We start from the raw sequence: 16,523 nt of genomic DNA, 5'->3' as shown, positions 1-16,523 counted from the left end.
CACGATTATGAATTGTGCCATTCGCCCGTGATCTTACCGTAAGCGTGTTTGACGAAATAAATTACGTCTCGCGTCCGGAAGGTTCGACAACTGCAGTCAGGCAGGAAGCGGGCAGAGTCGCTGAAAAGGTGAGGGGGCGGCGAGGCGTCTACGATGTTGCATTGTTTTACAAGACTGAGTGGAAGTAATTCTGTTAGTAGCAATTGCAGATCTCTGGAATGAAACCTGTGATATTCTAAATGCCAGTTAAAGCAGTGTGCGCAGTGGAAGGTTGCAGCACCGAGAGGAGAGTTCATGAGTTCTAGGTCCCAGCACCTGCCCCTGAAATTGCAGGTAAAAGGCGCCATACTGTTCAGTCCTTCCTCCCCGCGTGAGACTTGATGAAGTGGTGATGGGTGATCTTCCCAAGTGGCTGCATCACCAAGTGCACACAGTGCTGAAGTTACAATTACAGTAAACCGTCGCTAATCCGGAGGAATGGTGGTGGTGGGGGGGGGGTCATCCGGATTAGCGAAGCGAAATATAGCCCTAAGCGCAAAAAAAATCTTATAATACAGATACATGGAGAATTTAATGATATGACTGGTGCTTATGAAAATAAATGAAAAATGTCACTGTAGAGCCTTTAGAAACTACAAAAATACAATCGTTTGAAGACTCAGAAGTTGTGCTTGTTTCTGAACGTAATGATGCAGGTTTGCAGAAACCGTCTCAAGTTTTGTCTGAACAGACAAGTGACTCATCTGCCTTCCTAATGCCAAGTACGTACTGAGCTGGGAACAGTTCGATCCCGATTAGCGAGGATTCACTGTACTGGGAACAGTGAGGACCGCATAGAAGGCAGAGGGAGGGTTGGTATGCACGTGTCCAGCACGTAGCCCTGCCTGCCGGACGTCTGTTCGATACCCGGTGAGAGCCAGTTACCCTCATGAGAGTAAGTAACAGCGATGCTTCAGAGACCACGCGCGGAAGCACTCATGTCACGCAGTGTTGCAGCAAGTTATGAAGGAAGCACACAGCAGTCTCGTCACATCCGGTCATGTGGCGCGGCGGGAAGAGATCTCTCTCCAGTTCTGTCTTGTTGACGGGGGGGGGGTTGTGCTGCCAGAGGGTGAGTTAACGTGAAGTGCCTCTACACCGAAAAGGAAACCGCCGTGGCCTGTATCAAAGCTTTGACGCCATCTTGCTTTTGTATCTGTCCTCTTTTTCCGATGCTGAAATTCGGACCAGCGCCCGGTGCGTGATAGGCTCTGACGTCAGGCATCACGACGCTGTCCCGAATTGGCAGTGTTCCGTATCCTTGGACGTCATCGTCTCCCTTACATATGCGAGTAAAACCACGACGTGCAGTGCAGTGCAGTGGGTTATTCAGGGGGCGCACTCTGGCTGCTGTACTGTGACAGACTGAAACTGCTTGTAATTTAGTGCCGCGTAAACAAAGCCGTGGATATGAGTCATGTCCGTATTTTAGGTTATGTAACGTCCATAATGGATGGGAGCGGTCAGCTTCACGCCCCTGCCGCTTTACCCTCGGGGGAACAGCCCCGGCTGGGTGGGCCGGAGAGCCGGTCTAGGCGCTGTGGAGAAGAGAGAAATCTTACACTGCCAGGAATCGAACCTGGGACGGTTTTAGGTTATGTATGGATTGTATTTTAGATTAGCCCTTTTTGGGGGTTGGAGGTTCAGCACAGTTTGTACGGTGTTTCATGCAAATTGTATGCAGCGTTGGAACACAGCGAATAAGTGTTCCTGCCCAGCCTTTGTGGCAGTTGTCATTGTGGGACGGACGCCCACGGAATATTTTTCTTTAATCGGCGCGTGCATGCATGTGTGTGGGCGGGGGGTGCGCCGGCGCACCCGGGGTGAAACGGACGGACGTGTATGCCCACGCGGTGGTGCCCTTGATTGCGGTGTGAGCCCCACCGAGCTCAGTCGCTCGCCGAGAAACCGTTATCGTCTTGTTTGTCAGTACACGCGTTCTAGAAAACTGGTTGTAAAACAGAGGTCATTATAACATGAGAAGTATAGGGTTACGTTCCTGGAGCTCAAGGCTCCGACCCACTTTTCAGTATTTTAACTCCATATTGCGCAATAGTTTTCGTGCTTTTGCTGCAAAGTCAATAAAGTTGCATTAAATAGAATTGTTTTTTTCCTTGGCACGACAGCCCCAGTGGGCCTAGGCCTACCTCCACGAACTTCTCCGTTCACTTCGGTTTTTCTAGATCTTACACATTCGGTAGGACTCCTTGGGCGGGTGCTCAGCTCGTCGCAAGGCCTCTACCTGTAGACAAACACAGAAAAACGCACACAAACATCCATGCCGTAAGTGGGATTCGAACCCACGATCACGGCTTCGAAGCGAGTGAAGACAGTGCATGCCTTAGACCGCTCGGCCACCGTGACCGGCATTAAATAGAATAGCAGTACAATTTTACAAATAAGTTGCAGTTCTGTTGCGGACATGACATTGTTAAGTCGGGAAATTGTAGGACGAGCTAAGGCCGTGCTGTTGTTAACAGCATGGAGAAGCTGATAGTCTCAGCTGTTGAATAAATTTACCCTTCTGTGGAGTGTTGATACCCTGCTCACAAAGTCTCGCCACATGAACCCAGTTCGAATCTCACTCCAAGAATAAGATATTGGCCAGTTTCGACCTCATTTGCGACTCCATCTCGTCCCGCCCTACGCAGCAATCTGTAGCTTTCCGCTCCTCTCTCTATACCCCCCTCGTTTGGTCCCCGAGAATTTTCAGCTCCATGTTTCTTACACTCTCTTGTACCCCAGGATCCCTCACTTTGGCTCCTCGCGTCAGTTTCTCTTGTCTCCCATGCCAGCTACATGCTCCGCCCATCTAGTATCTCGTGAAGACCACAAGCCCCTGGTTATGTAGCCCCTTCCATCCTAACAGTACAGTTGATGTTCTCAACAGTCTGAAGTCTGGTGCTTTGCTGTGGACAAGGCCACGTGTAGAAGTCAGGTATATTGTAATGTTTGCGGTTTGGGAACTGCACGAGCTGAGTGCCAGTTACTGTTCGCGACTTCACTGTCATCCTCATGAATGCAAATTGAATTTGTGGTTCCCCGTTGTCTGAATTCTTCTACCGCGTTCGGAGGTCGTGTTGCGCGGCATGCACTCTGGTGGCGAGACGCGAACTTCTGCCGTATGCCGCCGTGTAGTGTGAAGTGTTTAGAAGGTTCATACTGCCTCAATCTTCAGGGTGCAAGAGCAAGCAGAGTGCTTACTGTTTGGCATACTTTGCAGCCCTGAAGATGGAAACTTCTTCCGAATAGTCTGTAAACGTCGACCAGAGTACACTGTGTCACACCACCCCGTTTCCGGTGCCCTTACAAAACCGACCTCGTCCTGGTGTCTTGGGGTGCAGCCCACATTTGTAACATCCGGGTCACGTGTCATGCCCTCCAAGGCAAGCGCGCTGATCCGTTTGCATGCCCTTACCAGTTCGTTTCGTAGCACTGAACTGTATAACTTCCGCAGTTGATAAAGCGTTGTAAGACGAAATGTTATATGTTTTGTGGATTTGAGCCTGCTCTCTCCCAGACTTCTTTGTAATGGGATCTTGGTTTATTTACGTTTTGATCAACTGAGAAAGTTCTGCCGGAGCGTGGAGCAGACGACATGCTTACATCTGCTACCGAGGCTAAGAATGCTTAGGAGACTTTTATATGAGAAGCCAACGCGTCATCTTGGCTTCGTGCTTGGGCGTGGGGGCCTAGTTTCAATTCCCCAGTGTGTGTATTGACCACCAGGAAGACCAAGACGTAGGTGAGTTGATAATATTAAAGTGGATCATAGGTAGGTAAGGGTGGTATGGACTGAATTGATTCTGGGTAAGGATGGGAACCAGTGGAGGGCTCTTGTGAACAGGGTAATGAACCTTCGGGTTCCATAAAATGCCGGGAAGTTCTTGAGTAGCTACACAACTGGCAGCTTCTCAAGAAGTGAGTCAGCAGTGACAAGAGGAATGTGAATGTGGAAAGGAGCCGGAGTTGCTTAATGTATAGAAACGGCATAGCGTTTCGGAGGAACATACGGTGTCCATCTTCAGGGTCGAAGAGTAAGCCAAGCAAGAAGTAGGCGGCAATCAGATCAAACCGCGCTTGGAAGATCAGGCGTGGCGCGGTATGCTCTTCCGAAACGTCGTGCTTTTTCCGAATGACACGGTGTTATAACGACTGCAAGTCCAACTATTTTCCCAGGAGCCTGAGGAAAACTTCGAGAATCCTATGACCGTGATTGGAACGTTTGAAGCACGACGCCGCGACGCAGCAGCGGGTTGGGTTCCTGATTTAGAGTGCACCGGCGCGTCGTGTCCAGGCTCTGTTCGCAGAAGCTGGGCGTGGTGGTTTCCAAGGCAACGCAGACGCCGTGGGCAGTGAAATGACTACTGACTGAGCGTAAACACGTGCCAGACAGGTGGCTTCCTATTCGGGGAAGAGATCCTGAGCGCGGTTCACACGATGTGTCTGTTTCACCCAGCAGTTGGGAGATCTGTACAGTAGCGCAGTGGCGTTATTAAGACAACTGTAATCACGGTTAGAATTTCACACATCTTGTTATATTCATCGGCTCATTGTGAATTAGCTTCCTGCTTTGCGGACACTGGCCGTGCACCTGAGCCACCAGTGAGCGGCGCGTTTCGCTGGTTCCGCAGCTCGGGCTAGCCGCGTCCTCTGCTGAAGTTGTTCGAGGTTTCGGCGTGCGTTGCACTCGCCATCTTCGGGATGAGGCCTTCGTAGGAGGCGGCGAAAAGGGGGTCCAGTGCCTGGGGGTGTAACTGGGCCACCATATTCCTAGGGGATATAAATACGGGGACCTGGTGTTCGAATTTGGGGGAGTCTCGAATCTGAGACATTTTATTGTCATGATTCCCACTGGATTGGGACTCGAGAATGGCTGCGCTAGCGAGGGCCAGCAGCAGTTGTAAACGACAGACCAGTCCTCTCGTCAGAGAAGGCGTCCCGCATCAGTAAATCACGTGCCTGACAGTAACAGAAATCTGGTCTTGGGCCCCAGATGGGGCTTGAAAGTAAGACAAACTGGCCGACTTACCGTTAACATAACTTTGACTTTGACTGCTAGCTTCAGTCTCACGCTGTTAGACCTGACCGCTCTCAACAGAATGCGCAGTGAATTTGGTCGAGGCCACTGACTGCGCTGTAACGGCCTTGGTTATGTGCGTCACCTTCCCTTCCTCCGAGCTGTCAGTACACTGCAACCACTGCCCCGCAACTGCTTGCTGTGCACCAACAAACGGCGTCACTTCTGTGGCGTTCTTGGAAATGGCGTGGACGCCGGCCGAGGCTCTCGCCACGGTCGATATGTATCGCAGTGTGAATTACTTCGCGATATGTCGCTAGGGGCAACCCCCGCTCCTGACAGCGTTGCTAGGACTTCGCATCGGAACGCATCAACAGACGTGTGAAATGTGGGTAGACTTTGGAGCCTGGCGTGTGTGTAATAAAGCTTAGTTCAGTTCTCTTCCGGTAAATCTGCTGCTGGTCCTCGCCAGCACAGTCATTCTTGGCTCCGGGTTCCGCGGCACTCGGGACCATAAGTTTCCATCTCGCAACTGCTGTTCATTGTTCGTGTCAGTACATCTTAAAACTGCACGGAACGAAATCCGTCGTGAAAAGCTAATAGTTGCTCAGGTACTCAAGAAATTATGTAACTTCTGAAGAGGCTAACAGTCGCCAAGCTGCTCACAAAGTTTCCCGCATTTTGCGGAACCTGAAGGTTCATTACCGTGTACAAGAAACCCCACCATTGGACTCTACCCTACGTCCTTCAGTGTTATTTCTGTAGGATCCATTTTAACAGCCTCCCGTCTACATGCTACATGCCCCACACATATCCTGCTGCTAGATGAGGGGTACAGGTGAAGCTGCTCTTTGTGCCCCAACAGAACACGAATATGAACCCCCCAGGAAGGCCGTGTGGAAGTAAGGATGTACGTTTGGGTTGCAAAGAACGCCCGTTGCTCAGCTTACGAACCGCTTATTCAGCGGCACTGTGGAGCGCTGAATGGTGCGATGTTTGATTCATTTGAAAGGATCGGGAAGGAAGCGGTCATGACAGCGATGTAATTTGTCGGGAGAGCCTGATGAAGACCTCGTTGACGGCAGCCGGTGTCCCAACCGAGATTCTAACCGATCGCCTCCATAAGACACCTGTAGAATGTGACCTCTACGCCAACCCGCTCGGTATCATGGGCGTGTTTAGGTGTCGAACCCGAGACTTCCTTACGGAAGTTCATATTCTTACCCCTGGACCGGCACAGTCTCTCCAGAATATTTGTGTCGAGGTCAATAGGTCGAGCGGACGGGACGATAGATCGATACACGCCACGCGCCGCTCTGCCAATACAGTGCTCCCGCCATGTTGGATTACGTGATCATGGTGAAATTCGGCGAATGGTTGCAGAGTCTTTGGGAAGCTGGAAGTTCCCCGTTTCAGTGGAGCCTCAGAGGTTCGTTGCCCTGTTGAGCAGAGCCGCACTGTTGGCCCTTCCGTGAGCCACACGAGTCCAGTCCACACCCCGTTTCTGTAAGGTCCAATTTAGTAGCGTTATCCAAGTCGCCTTGTCAGGTTCCCGGAACAGATCCCTGTATCATTTATCTTGTGCGTGCTATGCGTCATGTCCATCTCCACTGTAAGAGTATAGACGACGACGCTTCCATGTTCTCCGTGCTCCTGTTGCTTCACTCCCTCAGCACTTCCCCTAGGCAGCGTCTACACGAGCGCACAAAATGCGTCCGTTATAGAAATAAGCACTAGAGACGAATGCTACGCTTTCTTCTGGCTCCATTGCAGACAAAAAACTACGCGCCGCATTGTGCAGCTGTGTGGTGTCCTCAGCAACGTACGTTCGTTACAACGGACGCATTTTATGCGCTCGTGTAGCCGCTGCCTTAGTGTGAGACACCTGTTTCAGATCCATACAAAACAGCAGGCAAGGCTATAGTTCTGCATATCTTGGTCTTTACATTCTGGCCTGACGGGCCGGAAGTTCCGCTCGAATTTGCCGTGGGAACGTGTGATGCTGTGGCCAAAATGACAATATGTAAAATGGTGTTGCGAATTGTTGAGTTGTGGTCTGTTCGATGGCGTAGATGAAGGTATTTGAAAACACTTTACGAGCTTGTCGCAAGGAATTTTGGAGTAGTTAAATTGTGGTCTTCGGGACTTGATATTGTGTATCCAGATGTACAGAGTGTCCCAGGAAGAAAGGTCAGTATTTTGGGAGGGTATTCTAAGCAAAAGGTGTGTATGTACATGTGTCCTGTTCCGAACAGTTCCAAAATTGCTGATAACAAAGAGATATTACCTGCTGTTTCCAAAACCGGTTTTTACTGTTCAAGTGGCAGTTGGTACAGTTTACCTAGTGCCCTTTGCAGCTCGTGTGAGGACATGGCTTGTGCATCTTGGCGTTTCTTTATGCGGACGATAACATGAAATGCTCTGTCGCGGAAACCGTTCGGAATAGGACACGTGTACCTGTACACTTTCTTGCTCAGAATAACAGATCCTTTGATCTCCCAGAATATTGACCCTGCCTCTGCGACATTCTGTATATGTTTTTACCGACTGTAATATATGAGGAAAAAATAGGAAATTTGATCGCAAATCGCGTTGGAAAACGACCACACGGAGGATCTAAGCGCAGATGTGAAGCTAATAGTAAAATGGAAGTTAAAGGAGTAGGTTGGAAGATGTGGCCTGGATTTATCTGGCTCAGGTTAAGGCACAGTGACGGGCTGACAAGCTGAGCTCGAAGGGGTTCGAGACAAAACCACTCGGTTGGTTTCGGCGTTAGAAATGTGTGGCTCTCATTGTGGTAAATGTTGTATTGCTGTCTTCTGTGTGCCCCTAGTTGGTAGGTAGGAACCTGATGTCCTTGGGCTCCACCAGAACGTTATTCCAAGGGGGCGCGAGAGTAGCCATAAGGTTCGCGTAGCGTTTAAGCCGTCATACAGTATTTTTACTGATTGGTCTGGAGTATTGAGGACAGAAGAATCCATTAAAATTGTATTTTAATTTTTGGAAGGTTTTGTTCTTTGTTTCGGTTTTGATTTTTCCAAAAATCCTCGGTGAGGGTGGCAGATCCCCACTCCCATGCCCTGATAATGGTTGCAGTGCAATGTTCTCGGGTACAAGTGGCGGCCATCTTGTTGCTCGCAGTGTGCCAGAGTGTTGACATCCGGAACAGCGTGGCCGCCTTCCGGCGCCTGTCGGGGTGCCGCGTGGTCGAGGGCTTCGTGCAGATCGTGTTGATCGACCACGCGACGGAAAGCAGCTTCTCGAACCTGACGTTCCCGGAACTCCGCGAGATCACGCACTACCTGCTGCTGTACCGCGTCAACGGGCTCCGGTCTCTGGGCAAACTCTTCCCCAACCTGACCGTCATCCGCGGGGAGATGCTGTTCCTCAACTACGCCCTCGTCGTCTTCGAGATGATCCACCTGCAGGTAACAGTATAGTGTCTTGGGTATCCTGAGCCCCTCCAGGCAGATGCTGGATCCGCATCCCTGTGTTCTGGAAAGGATGTACTTTAATTTGGGGTCATGTGCCTGGAGGACCTGAGGGGAACCATGTAGAACGTTAGCGTTGCCACTTGGGCCAACTTCTCTGCTTTGCATTGTGTTCTCTTTGTCATTTTCTATCTGTTATATTAATTTGTGCAGTCCTTTTGTCTTACTTCACCCTCCTTTGCTGGATGATCGACGAATCCAGGTTCAATTGCTGACAGCGGCATGAGATTTTTCTCTTCTCAGTGTCTAGACAGCCGCCTTTTCATTCACTACAAGGGGCTCTTTCTCTGGGGTGGGGGGCTAGTAAAGTGCTCGGTGTATGAAGCTGAAGTTGAAAAGATACATGGAGCTACACCTCTGTTCCCTCATACATCCTTATGGCATGGTGCTTAATTCAGCATAGGGACAGCTTTGTATCTTCCTCGTTTTTTTCCCCTCATTGCTTCTCTAAGTTCTAACTCATTTTATTAATATGTTTCTTTCTGTCACTCCTTCCATTGTTACCGTTTCTTCTGTCCTCCATTCCCCTCCAGTCTCCTCCTTTCCTTGCTGTGTAGTCGGTTTATCTGTTCCTCAGGGCACAGCATTGGCTCGGGGCTTGACAGTCCAGAAAAGCTTTAAATCATGATGCAGCCCAGGTCTCACAAGGGAGTGCCAGTGTTTCTGGAAGAACCTGCTGTGCGCCTCCACCCCCTCCCCTTGCTGTGGTGTCCCAACCTTTCGTTTCATCTTGTGTTCCACCTGTTACTTTGTCAACAAATATCTCCTGTCCCATCATAATAAAAATGTGGCTTCTCTTTTGCAAGAAGTGTATTGTTCTGCCCAGTTTACTGTTACATATTCATCATTAATGTAGGGTGTTATATTTGAGAACTCCTCGCACCATTGGGGCGCTGCTCTCCAGTTGCCAAAGAAGATCATGATGTAAGGGTCTTATTGAGAGGCCATCGGAGCTTCGTGCAGCAGTTGGTGAGGTGTGAGGCTCTTGCAGCAGTGGCATGGAGGTTTCTGTCATGTACAGTTGAGGGCTGTACTCTTCAGATAGCTAGACAGCTCTCTGCCTGAAGTATGCAGCTCAGCAACACAGTTGTGTGATGTATAAAACTTGCTGTCATATTGCAGGAGCTGGGCCTCTACTCACTGACGGACATCTTACGAGGTGGTGTGCGCATTGAGAAGAACCCTCTGCTCTGTTTTGTGGACACTGTGAACTGGGACCTGATTGCTAAAGCGGGGCACCCTTCAATTGCAGTATGTATCCAAGACAAATTTTTGAAAAACTTGAACTTATAACCCTTTCACGGACTCTGTGTCATGGAGCAGCATGCTGGTCTCTCTGTTCAGTTACCTCGGGATCATGACCAGTTGCTTGTGATGTCATGGCAGCAGGTAATAGAAAATTTATCAGTGGACATAAATATTCATAAGGTCAAAAATTAAGCAGGCTTGTCGTTTACGTACAGAAAATCTTGAGCAAGGAATTTGCCCTTCCACTATACTGAGGGCACAGAAAGATGTCCGTCCACATCTCAAGCAGTAACACTTCACTGCTAGCGTTTTTTCCCCGTATTCCCACCCAGCCTTTCTGTTCACTTGAATATTGATAGTAATAATCATTGCTGTCAGCAGGTGGTTTTGGATGATTGACATAGGCCAGAAGGGTGTGGAAGGGAATTCAGGAATGCCATCACCCACACCATCCATGGGACTTATTTCTGTGGCCTCATCATATTCATAAAACGTTTTATCATATTGGAAGCCAGGTGCTGCTGTAGCTGCTTGTGCGACGTATAAGCGCGTTGTGGGGCAGTAGTTCTCGAGTGTTTGCATCTGATGGGCCAGTCCCACTGCAGCACAAACAGAGCTGTCACCTACCTCCTCACTCAATTGTGATGCTCTTTGCCTCTCATTTGGCTGTTGGTGCTGTGCTCCCACGATGGACTTGTTGTCTCTACAGCAAGTTGTAGAGGGGTGTGCCATGTGTTCACATGCTGACTGTATTATTATGCTCCAGTTAAGAAAGCTGTAGGCTAGCAGGATCACTGCTTGATGAAGGATACAACTGTGTTTCCAGGGCAACAGAGTTCAGAATGAATGCCCAATGTGCCCACACGAGAAGTTGCAGTGCCACAATTCAAGTATCAAAGGATCCCTCTGCTGGAACTTTCAGAAATGTCAGAAAGGTGAGTTGAGAGACAGTCAGCAGATTTATGTAGTGCGCCTTGTAACAATACAGGGAAGGAAGTAGTTTCAGCAGTGCTTTCTCTCAATTTATATGCTGTTATTTAGTGGTGCTGTACCTCTAAGGAAAGAGCCCTGTGTCCCCATTGGATAGGAGGCTGGATAGACTGCAGAGCCAGTATGGACACGGTGTCCCTGCCAAGAATTGAACCGTGGTCCTCTGGACGTAATTCTGTAGCGTAGTCACTGTACTGACAAACCTTCACTGTCTCTTAACAATTTTAGCATGCGTGATCTTGAAATTAGTATTGTCACTTACTTTTCAGGTGAGTGGAAATGTTAATTAGTTCATTACTCATTGTAATTAATTAGTTTTCCTGAATTTTATTGGACAGACGTAGTATACAGTAACTGTCACATTTTTGCAGTTTAGCTGCGCTGCATTTTGAAGCTCTTCTTACATTTTGGCACACACTGAGGTACGATTTTGTGGGTGAAAGGGGGGGGGGAACTGGAGCATTGTGATCGAGCTGCTTCTTGGTTGCTGGATTCTCAGTGCAGAGGCCTGGCTTCAGTTTCAGGATGCCCCATATGTGGAAGTGTGCTGGGCAGAGAGACACTGTGGCAGGTTGGTTCTTCTGTGAGAACTTTAAGTTTTCTCCTGCCAATTCGTTACTCATCTGTCATTGGGGGGGCTGGTACATTAGGCCCATTTGAGAACCAAGTTTTGTGGGGTTGAGGAGACTGTGAGACGTACTCCATCCACTGCTCTTCACCCTGAATGTGACAGCAGCGTGGCTACATGCAGCAGCTTGGCTACGCCACAAACCATTTGGCATTGACCACTGCCAGGATAATGGAAGAACAGGAAGTGTCAGACTGCCTGAAAGTGTTTGTTAGCTCTGTGGGTTGGTGTGAGACTGTCCACTTGTTGCATTGGCCTCTAATTGGCATCTTGTACCAAACTTGTGATGTATACTCATCTTGTGAATGTGTTGCAGTGTGCCCTGACAGTTGTGGAAACAGTACCTGCATGTCGGATGGACGGTGCTGTCATGAGTTCTGCCTGGGGGGTTGCACAGGACCTGCACCTGAAGATTGTGTGGCGTGCCGTGACGTCGTGTTTGAGAAGAGGTGCTTGAAGCAGTGTCCTGCCCAAACATACAAGGTAAAATAAGTGACTAATTGCGAAGGCTATCCATCCTCTTCCATGAACAGTACAGTCTACACATGCACATGACAGTTGTCCTTGTGTGTTCTTCCTGCCTCAATATGTTGTTTGTTGTATATCTGGCAGACTGTCCTTCTTTCATGTCGCTTTTATTTATTATTATTTTAAATGATTCTTGACAACAGGAAGTGACTTTTGTAGCAGTTGAAATATTTTCAAGCTTTTTACCCAGGACAATTATCAGGACTTAGAAATTCTGGTAGATTTGTGACATGGGAGGGAAGTGTTACAGAAGGGAGGGTAAAACATTGGAGGTTTTTCACTACAGTTTCCAGAATGTGGTCTTACAGATTGTGACAGACTGTACTTTGGTAGTGGCTATTAACATTGTGGATATACTTATTGCTTCCATCAGGGCTGTGACTGCTTCCTGCATCATCCCACCAGACAACACTGTAGCCTCAGCTGCCAACACTGTTGTTCAGTAAACAATGCATGACTAGAGTCACCAGCATTTGAAGGAACATCCTGCCTATGTTTTCAGGTCTTCAGTCTGGAGGGACTGGAGAAAGCCACAAAAACCTTGTTAGGATTGTCAGTATTCCAGCTGACATTTGAACCTAGCACCTCCCATATGGAAGTCAGAAGTGTTTACACTTGAGTCACTAGCTCAGTCTAAATGTTGATGCGCTACACAGTGTCACGTGCAAAGGCACATCTGAAGTGGCATGTATGGGAAATACTGGTGTGCCAGTTTGGCATGGGAAACACTGTGACAAATAGAATTACATTGCTCAGTAATTCACAGCATTGTCTTATGCCTCAAGGCTGCAATTTGTGTGTGTCATGATCCACTTTCAGAAAAATTGACTTGTGTTTTGAATTGCCTGTGAAACAGTGTGTGTGGTCTGGTAGAGACGATGACAGGCATTCTTACCCGAGTTAGTGACCTTCGTTGGCCATGTGTCACACTGTTCTTATGGTACATGCAAGGGGAGCAGCTGGCTGGGTGTTGCATTTACTCAATACTAACACGGTAACCCTCGTTGTGGTGCAGCTACCCATCCTGTGTTACTGGGGATGTAAGAAAGTAGTTCCTAGACTGTGGAGGTGAATTCCATCCTACTATTCAGCATTATATCAAACCTGTGCTCCTGATAAAGCGTTCACACATTGTTGTGCATTAGTAATACTTGATCTCTTTCAGTATTTAAATCGACGCTGCATCCGTGAAGACGAGTGTCGGAATATGAGCAGACCGCGTGAACGCAACTATGAACTCCGCCTGAAGCCTTATAAACCGTTCAATAACTCTTGTATCTTGGAGTGTCCTGCCGGGTACGTGGAGACTGAGGTTGCACCTAACAAGTACTCCTGCATCCGCTGCTCCGGTGAGTGGTGTGAGGTTACATCTGAATCATTGTTAACGTTGGCATATATGGTGACCTGTCTGATAGTGTTACATGGTGGTAGTGCTAGTACTCATGACACTATGATGTGATCGTGGTTGCACGTAGCTGTACTGCCAGCCGTGGCATTGCCAGACAGCATTATGAAGTGACATGCACTGTCTGTCAGCAGTCCAATCCTGCGTGTAAAACCCGAAGGTCATATGCAGAAGTTTCATGGAGATGTGTATTGAAAACATTAAATGATGGTTTTTAGAGAGACTGGATCAACTAGAGTAGAGGCGGGTTGTGCATTAATGCTGGGACACCCAAATTAATACCCTTCTTTGGGATGTAATGTGTCAAGGCAGAGAAGAGGGTCTCAATGCAGAATTTGTATCTTAATGCCAAAATACTGGGAATTTATAAATTGTACCTAAAAACCCTTGGGACATGTTTTAGCATTGTTGGTTGAGGTAATGTACTACAAGCCGGAAGGTCACAGGTTCAATTCCCATGAGGTCACTGGATTTTTCAATTTATCTAATCCTTCCAGACACACTATATCCTTGTGGTTGACCCAGCCTCTAACAGAAATGAGTACCAGGAATCTTCCTGGTGTTAAAGGGTGGCCAGCGCATAAGGCTGACATCCTCAGTGCCATCTGTGAGCCGATTGTCTAGAAAATATGGGAGCTTCAATGTCTCACAACCCAGTGGGCCTCCACGGCCTGCTACAGGGATACCTTTATCATTTTTGCCTTATCTCAAACCATGATTTGTTTTTATGCATACGAGAATATGAACTTGCAGTGTGTTTGCTAGAGACAGAGGGGCATGTACAGCAAGAAGCAATGAGGGAACGTATTCTATGGGGAATATGGGATACAGCCTCAGACTGAGAGGTCTATAAATTCAGCAAATATCATGCGTAGTAGAACAGTGCAGAATGAGCTGTGACAGTTAACAAAATATTGACCAAAAGGAAAGTGAAGTTTGGAAAGCCCTGAAATGAAAGAAAGGTTTGTGCCCTAATGCTGGAAAAGACTGTGAAGATAGTGATAAATCTGTTGCAGACCTAAGTGCTTGACACATCACAATGCACACAGCCTTGTGTATGTTTATTTGCTGTGTTGAAAAATGTATGAAATCTTAATGAGGTCTGTATTGTATGTACCAGTTTCTGTATGATAAGCTGTTCAGAAGTAAAGGTGAGCAAGTCTGATGCAACGTACATACTAAGTGAGGATTATGCTGGACCATGTTGAGCAGTGTGTGCTGTCTGTGTTGGCAGGACCATGTCGGAAGGAGTGCCAGGGCGTGAGTGTGGACAGTATCGCGGCTGCCCAGAAGATGCGTGGCTGCACATACATCAAAGGATCACTTGAGATTCAGATCCGTGGAGGCAGTGAGTATTGAACACCTGTGTCGTGAGCCAGTTCAGTTCATTCAATCACTTTTCAATATGAAGACAGTAACACCCCAGCCAATTAGACGGCAGTTTCTTGCCTCAAACCTGGCAGAGTTGGTGTAGTACCCAATGTGGTACTGTTTCCCCTGCCAGCCGTTATTCCTTTGGTGCTCCACACTGCCTAATCCCTAATATTTGCTCTGTTTTCCTTGCCTTTCCTTGCAGACCATGATTGCCACCTTTCAAACATTGGTTTCTTCACTATTCATGATCATCTTCCCATGTTATTCAGTAGTTTTATATCATCTGCAGTTGAAAGAGCATTGTTAAATTACTTCATGAAGAGTACAGGCTGTGAATCTTCACTCTGTGTGATGTAGCTGATACAGTGTCATGAAATGTGCATTGCAGAGAATGTTGTGAAGGAGCTTGATGAGAATCTGAGCATGGTGGAGGAGATTGAGGGTTACCTGAAGATCGTACGCTCCTTCCCCCTCATTTCGCTCAACTTCCTGCGCAAACTAAGAGTGATTCATGGCAAGACTCTGGACAGTGGCAAGTAAGTGTACCGGTGGATGTAGGTGCCGCTGTGTCTGCAGTCTGACCCTTTTACGCTTACGTGCTGATTTGCGTGCAGGTACTCATTCGTGCTGTTGGACAATCAAAATCTGCAAGAGCTCTGGGACTGGAACACACGCCCAGAGGACCTGCGCATCGTGAATGGTCGCCTGTTCTTTCACTTCAACCCGAAGTTGTGCCTGTACAAGATTGAGAAGCTGAAGCAAGTAGCCCAGCTGCCAGACTTCACTGACCTTGAAGTTGCAGCCAATTCCAACGGAGATAAGGTCGCATGTAAGTACAGTCTGAAGCATCAGCAACACTGAGATAGCAATATTCATAGTGTCTGCTACTGTGTCACACAGTGCCGTGTGTTGCAGGTAACGTGACCGTGCTGCGTGCCCGTGTGACCAAGCTCGATTACTACGCGGTGCTCATTGAGTGGGATCAGTTTGAGCACTACGACCCACGTACGCTGCTTGGCTATGTTGTCTACTACATTGAGGCCCCTTTCCGGAACCTGACTTTGTATGATGGACGGGACGCGTGCGGCGGTGACGGGTGGCACGTGCAGGACATGGCAGTCAATGTGACCATCACCATTCTCACTCACTTGAAGCCGTACACACAGTATGCGTTCTATGTGAAGACATACACCATTGCAACGGAGCGCAGTGGCGCACAGAGTCCCATACAGTACTTCCGCACTCTACCTGCCTGTAAGTACTTTTGCTTCCTTTAGTGGTGGGTATGTGTACACAAGACTGTAGTCTCGTCCTTTAAAGTGTGGTGCGTAATTATATGTACCAGTTGTAAAGTAAGAAAACATTCCAGTGAGCATGGCTATTCACTTGGACATTGTCCATTGTATTGCGTTTTTTCAGACTGTTTCAGAAACTGGGTCTGTTTCCAAAATGTGTTTGGAAACTTAGCATCCAAAGTAACACCAGTTTCTGTTATTACAGTCTTCAAAAACATGTAAAGTTAGCTGATAGAAACTCTGCATTTTGCTCACACAGTGTATTTCCATGTTTAATATAATTATTATTATAAACTCTTTATTTGCCTGAAGAATAGCTCTCCAGGTGATCAGGGCACACAGGTGTAGTAGTCAAGGGGGTGCGATATGTGTGGTGATTGTGATAAGAGTTGGCAGTGTTTGGGATCTGTTGCCGCTTCGTTAGTATGTTGGTCTCCACTTCAGTGGGGCTGACTCTGATACTGATGTGTGTTTGTAATGGTTTTAGTTATACAGATTCAACTCA

General features: G+C 47.9%; 1 protein-coding gene across 3 annotated transcripts in view; it reads left to right on the top strand.

Moving 5' to 3' along the window:
- LOC111863536 (insulin-like receptor) overlaps nucleotides 1-16,523 on the top strand; it is a 69,048-nt gene that overhangs the window by 38,576 nt on the left and 13,949 nt on the right. For all 3 annotated transcript variants that reach the window (XM_023849931.2, XM_023849929.2, XM_023849930.2), the window contains 9 exons: nucleotides 8,201-8,487; nucleotides 9,673-9,801; nucleotides 10,625-10,733; nucleotides 11,733-11,899; nucleotides 13,110-13,293; nucleotides 14,584-14,697; nucleotides 15,112-15,259; nucleotides 15,338-15,552; nucleotides 15,639-15,977. In XM_023849931.2, coding sequence (XP_023705699.1) covers nucleotides 8,201-8,487; nucleotides 9,673-9,801; nucleotides 10,625-10,733; nucleotides 11,733-11,899; nucleotides 13,110-13,293; nucleotides 14,584-14,697; nucleotides 15,112-15,259; nucleotides 15,338-15,552; nucleotides 15,639-15,977 — 1,692 coding nt within the window. The remainder of the gene's footprint in view (nucleotides 1-8,200; nucleotides 8,488-9,672; nucleotides 9,802-10,624; nucleotides 10,734-11,732; nucleotides 11,900-13,109; nucleotides 13,294-14,583; nucleotides 14,698-15,111; nucleotides 15,260-15,337; nucleotides 15,553-15,638; nucleotides 15,978-16,523) is intronic.

This window comes from Cryptotermes secundus, unplaced genomic scaffold (genome assembly GCF_002891405.2).
Source record: "Cryptotermes secundus unplaced genomic scaffold, Csec_1.0 scaffold184, whole genome shotgun sequence".
Lineage (NCBI taxonomy): Eukaryota > Metazoa > Arthropoda > Insecta > Blattodea > Kalotermitidae > Cryptotermes > Cryptotermes secundus.
Note: the sequence above shows the minus strand (reverse complement) of the source record. Positions and strands in the feature narration are given on the sequence as shown.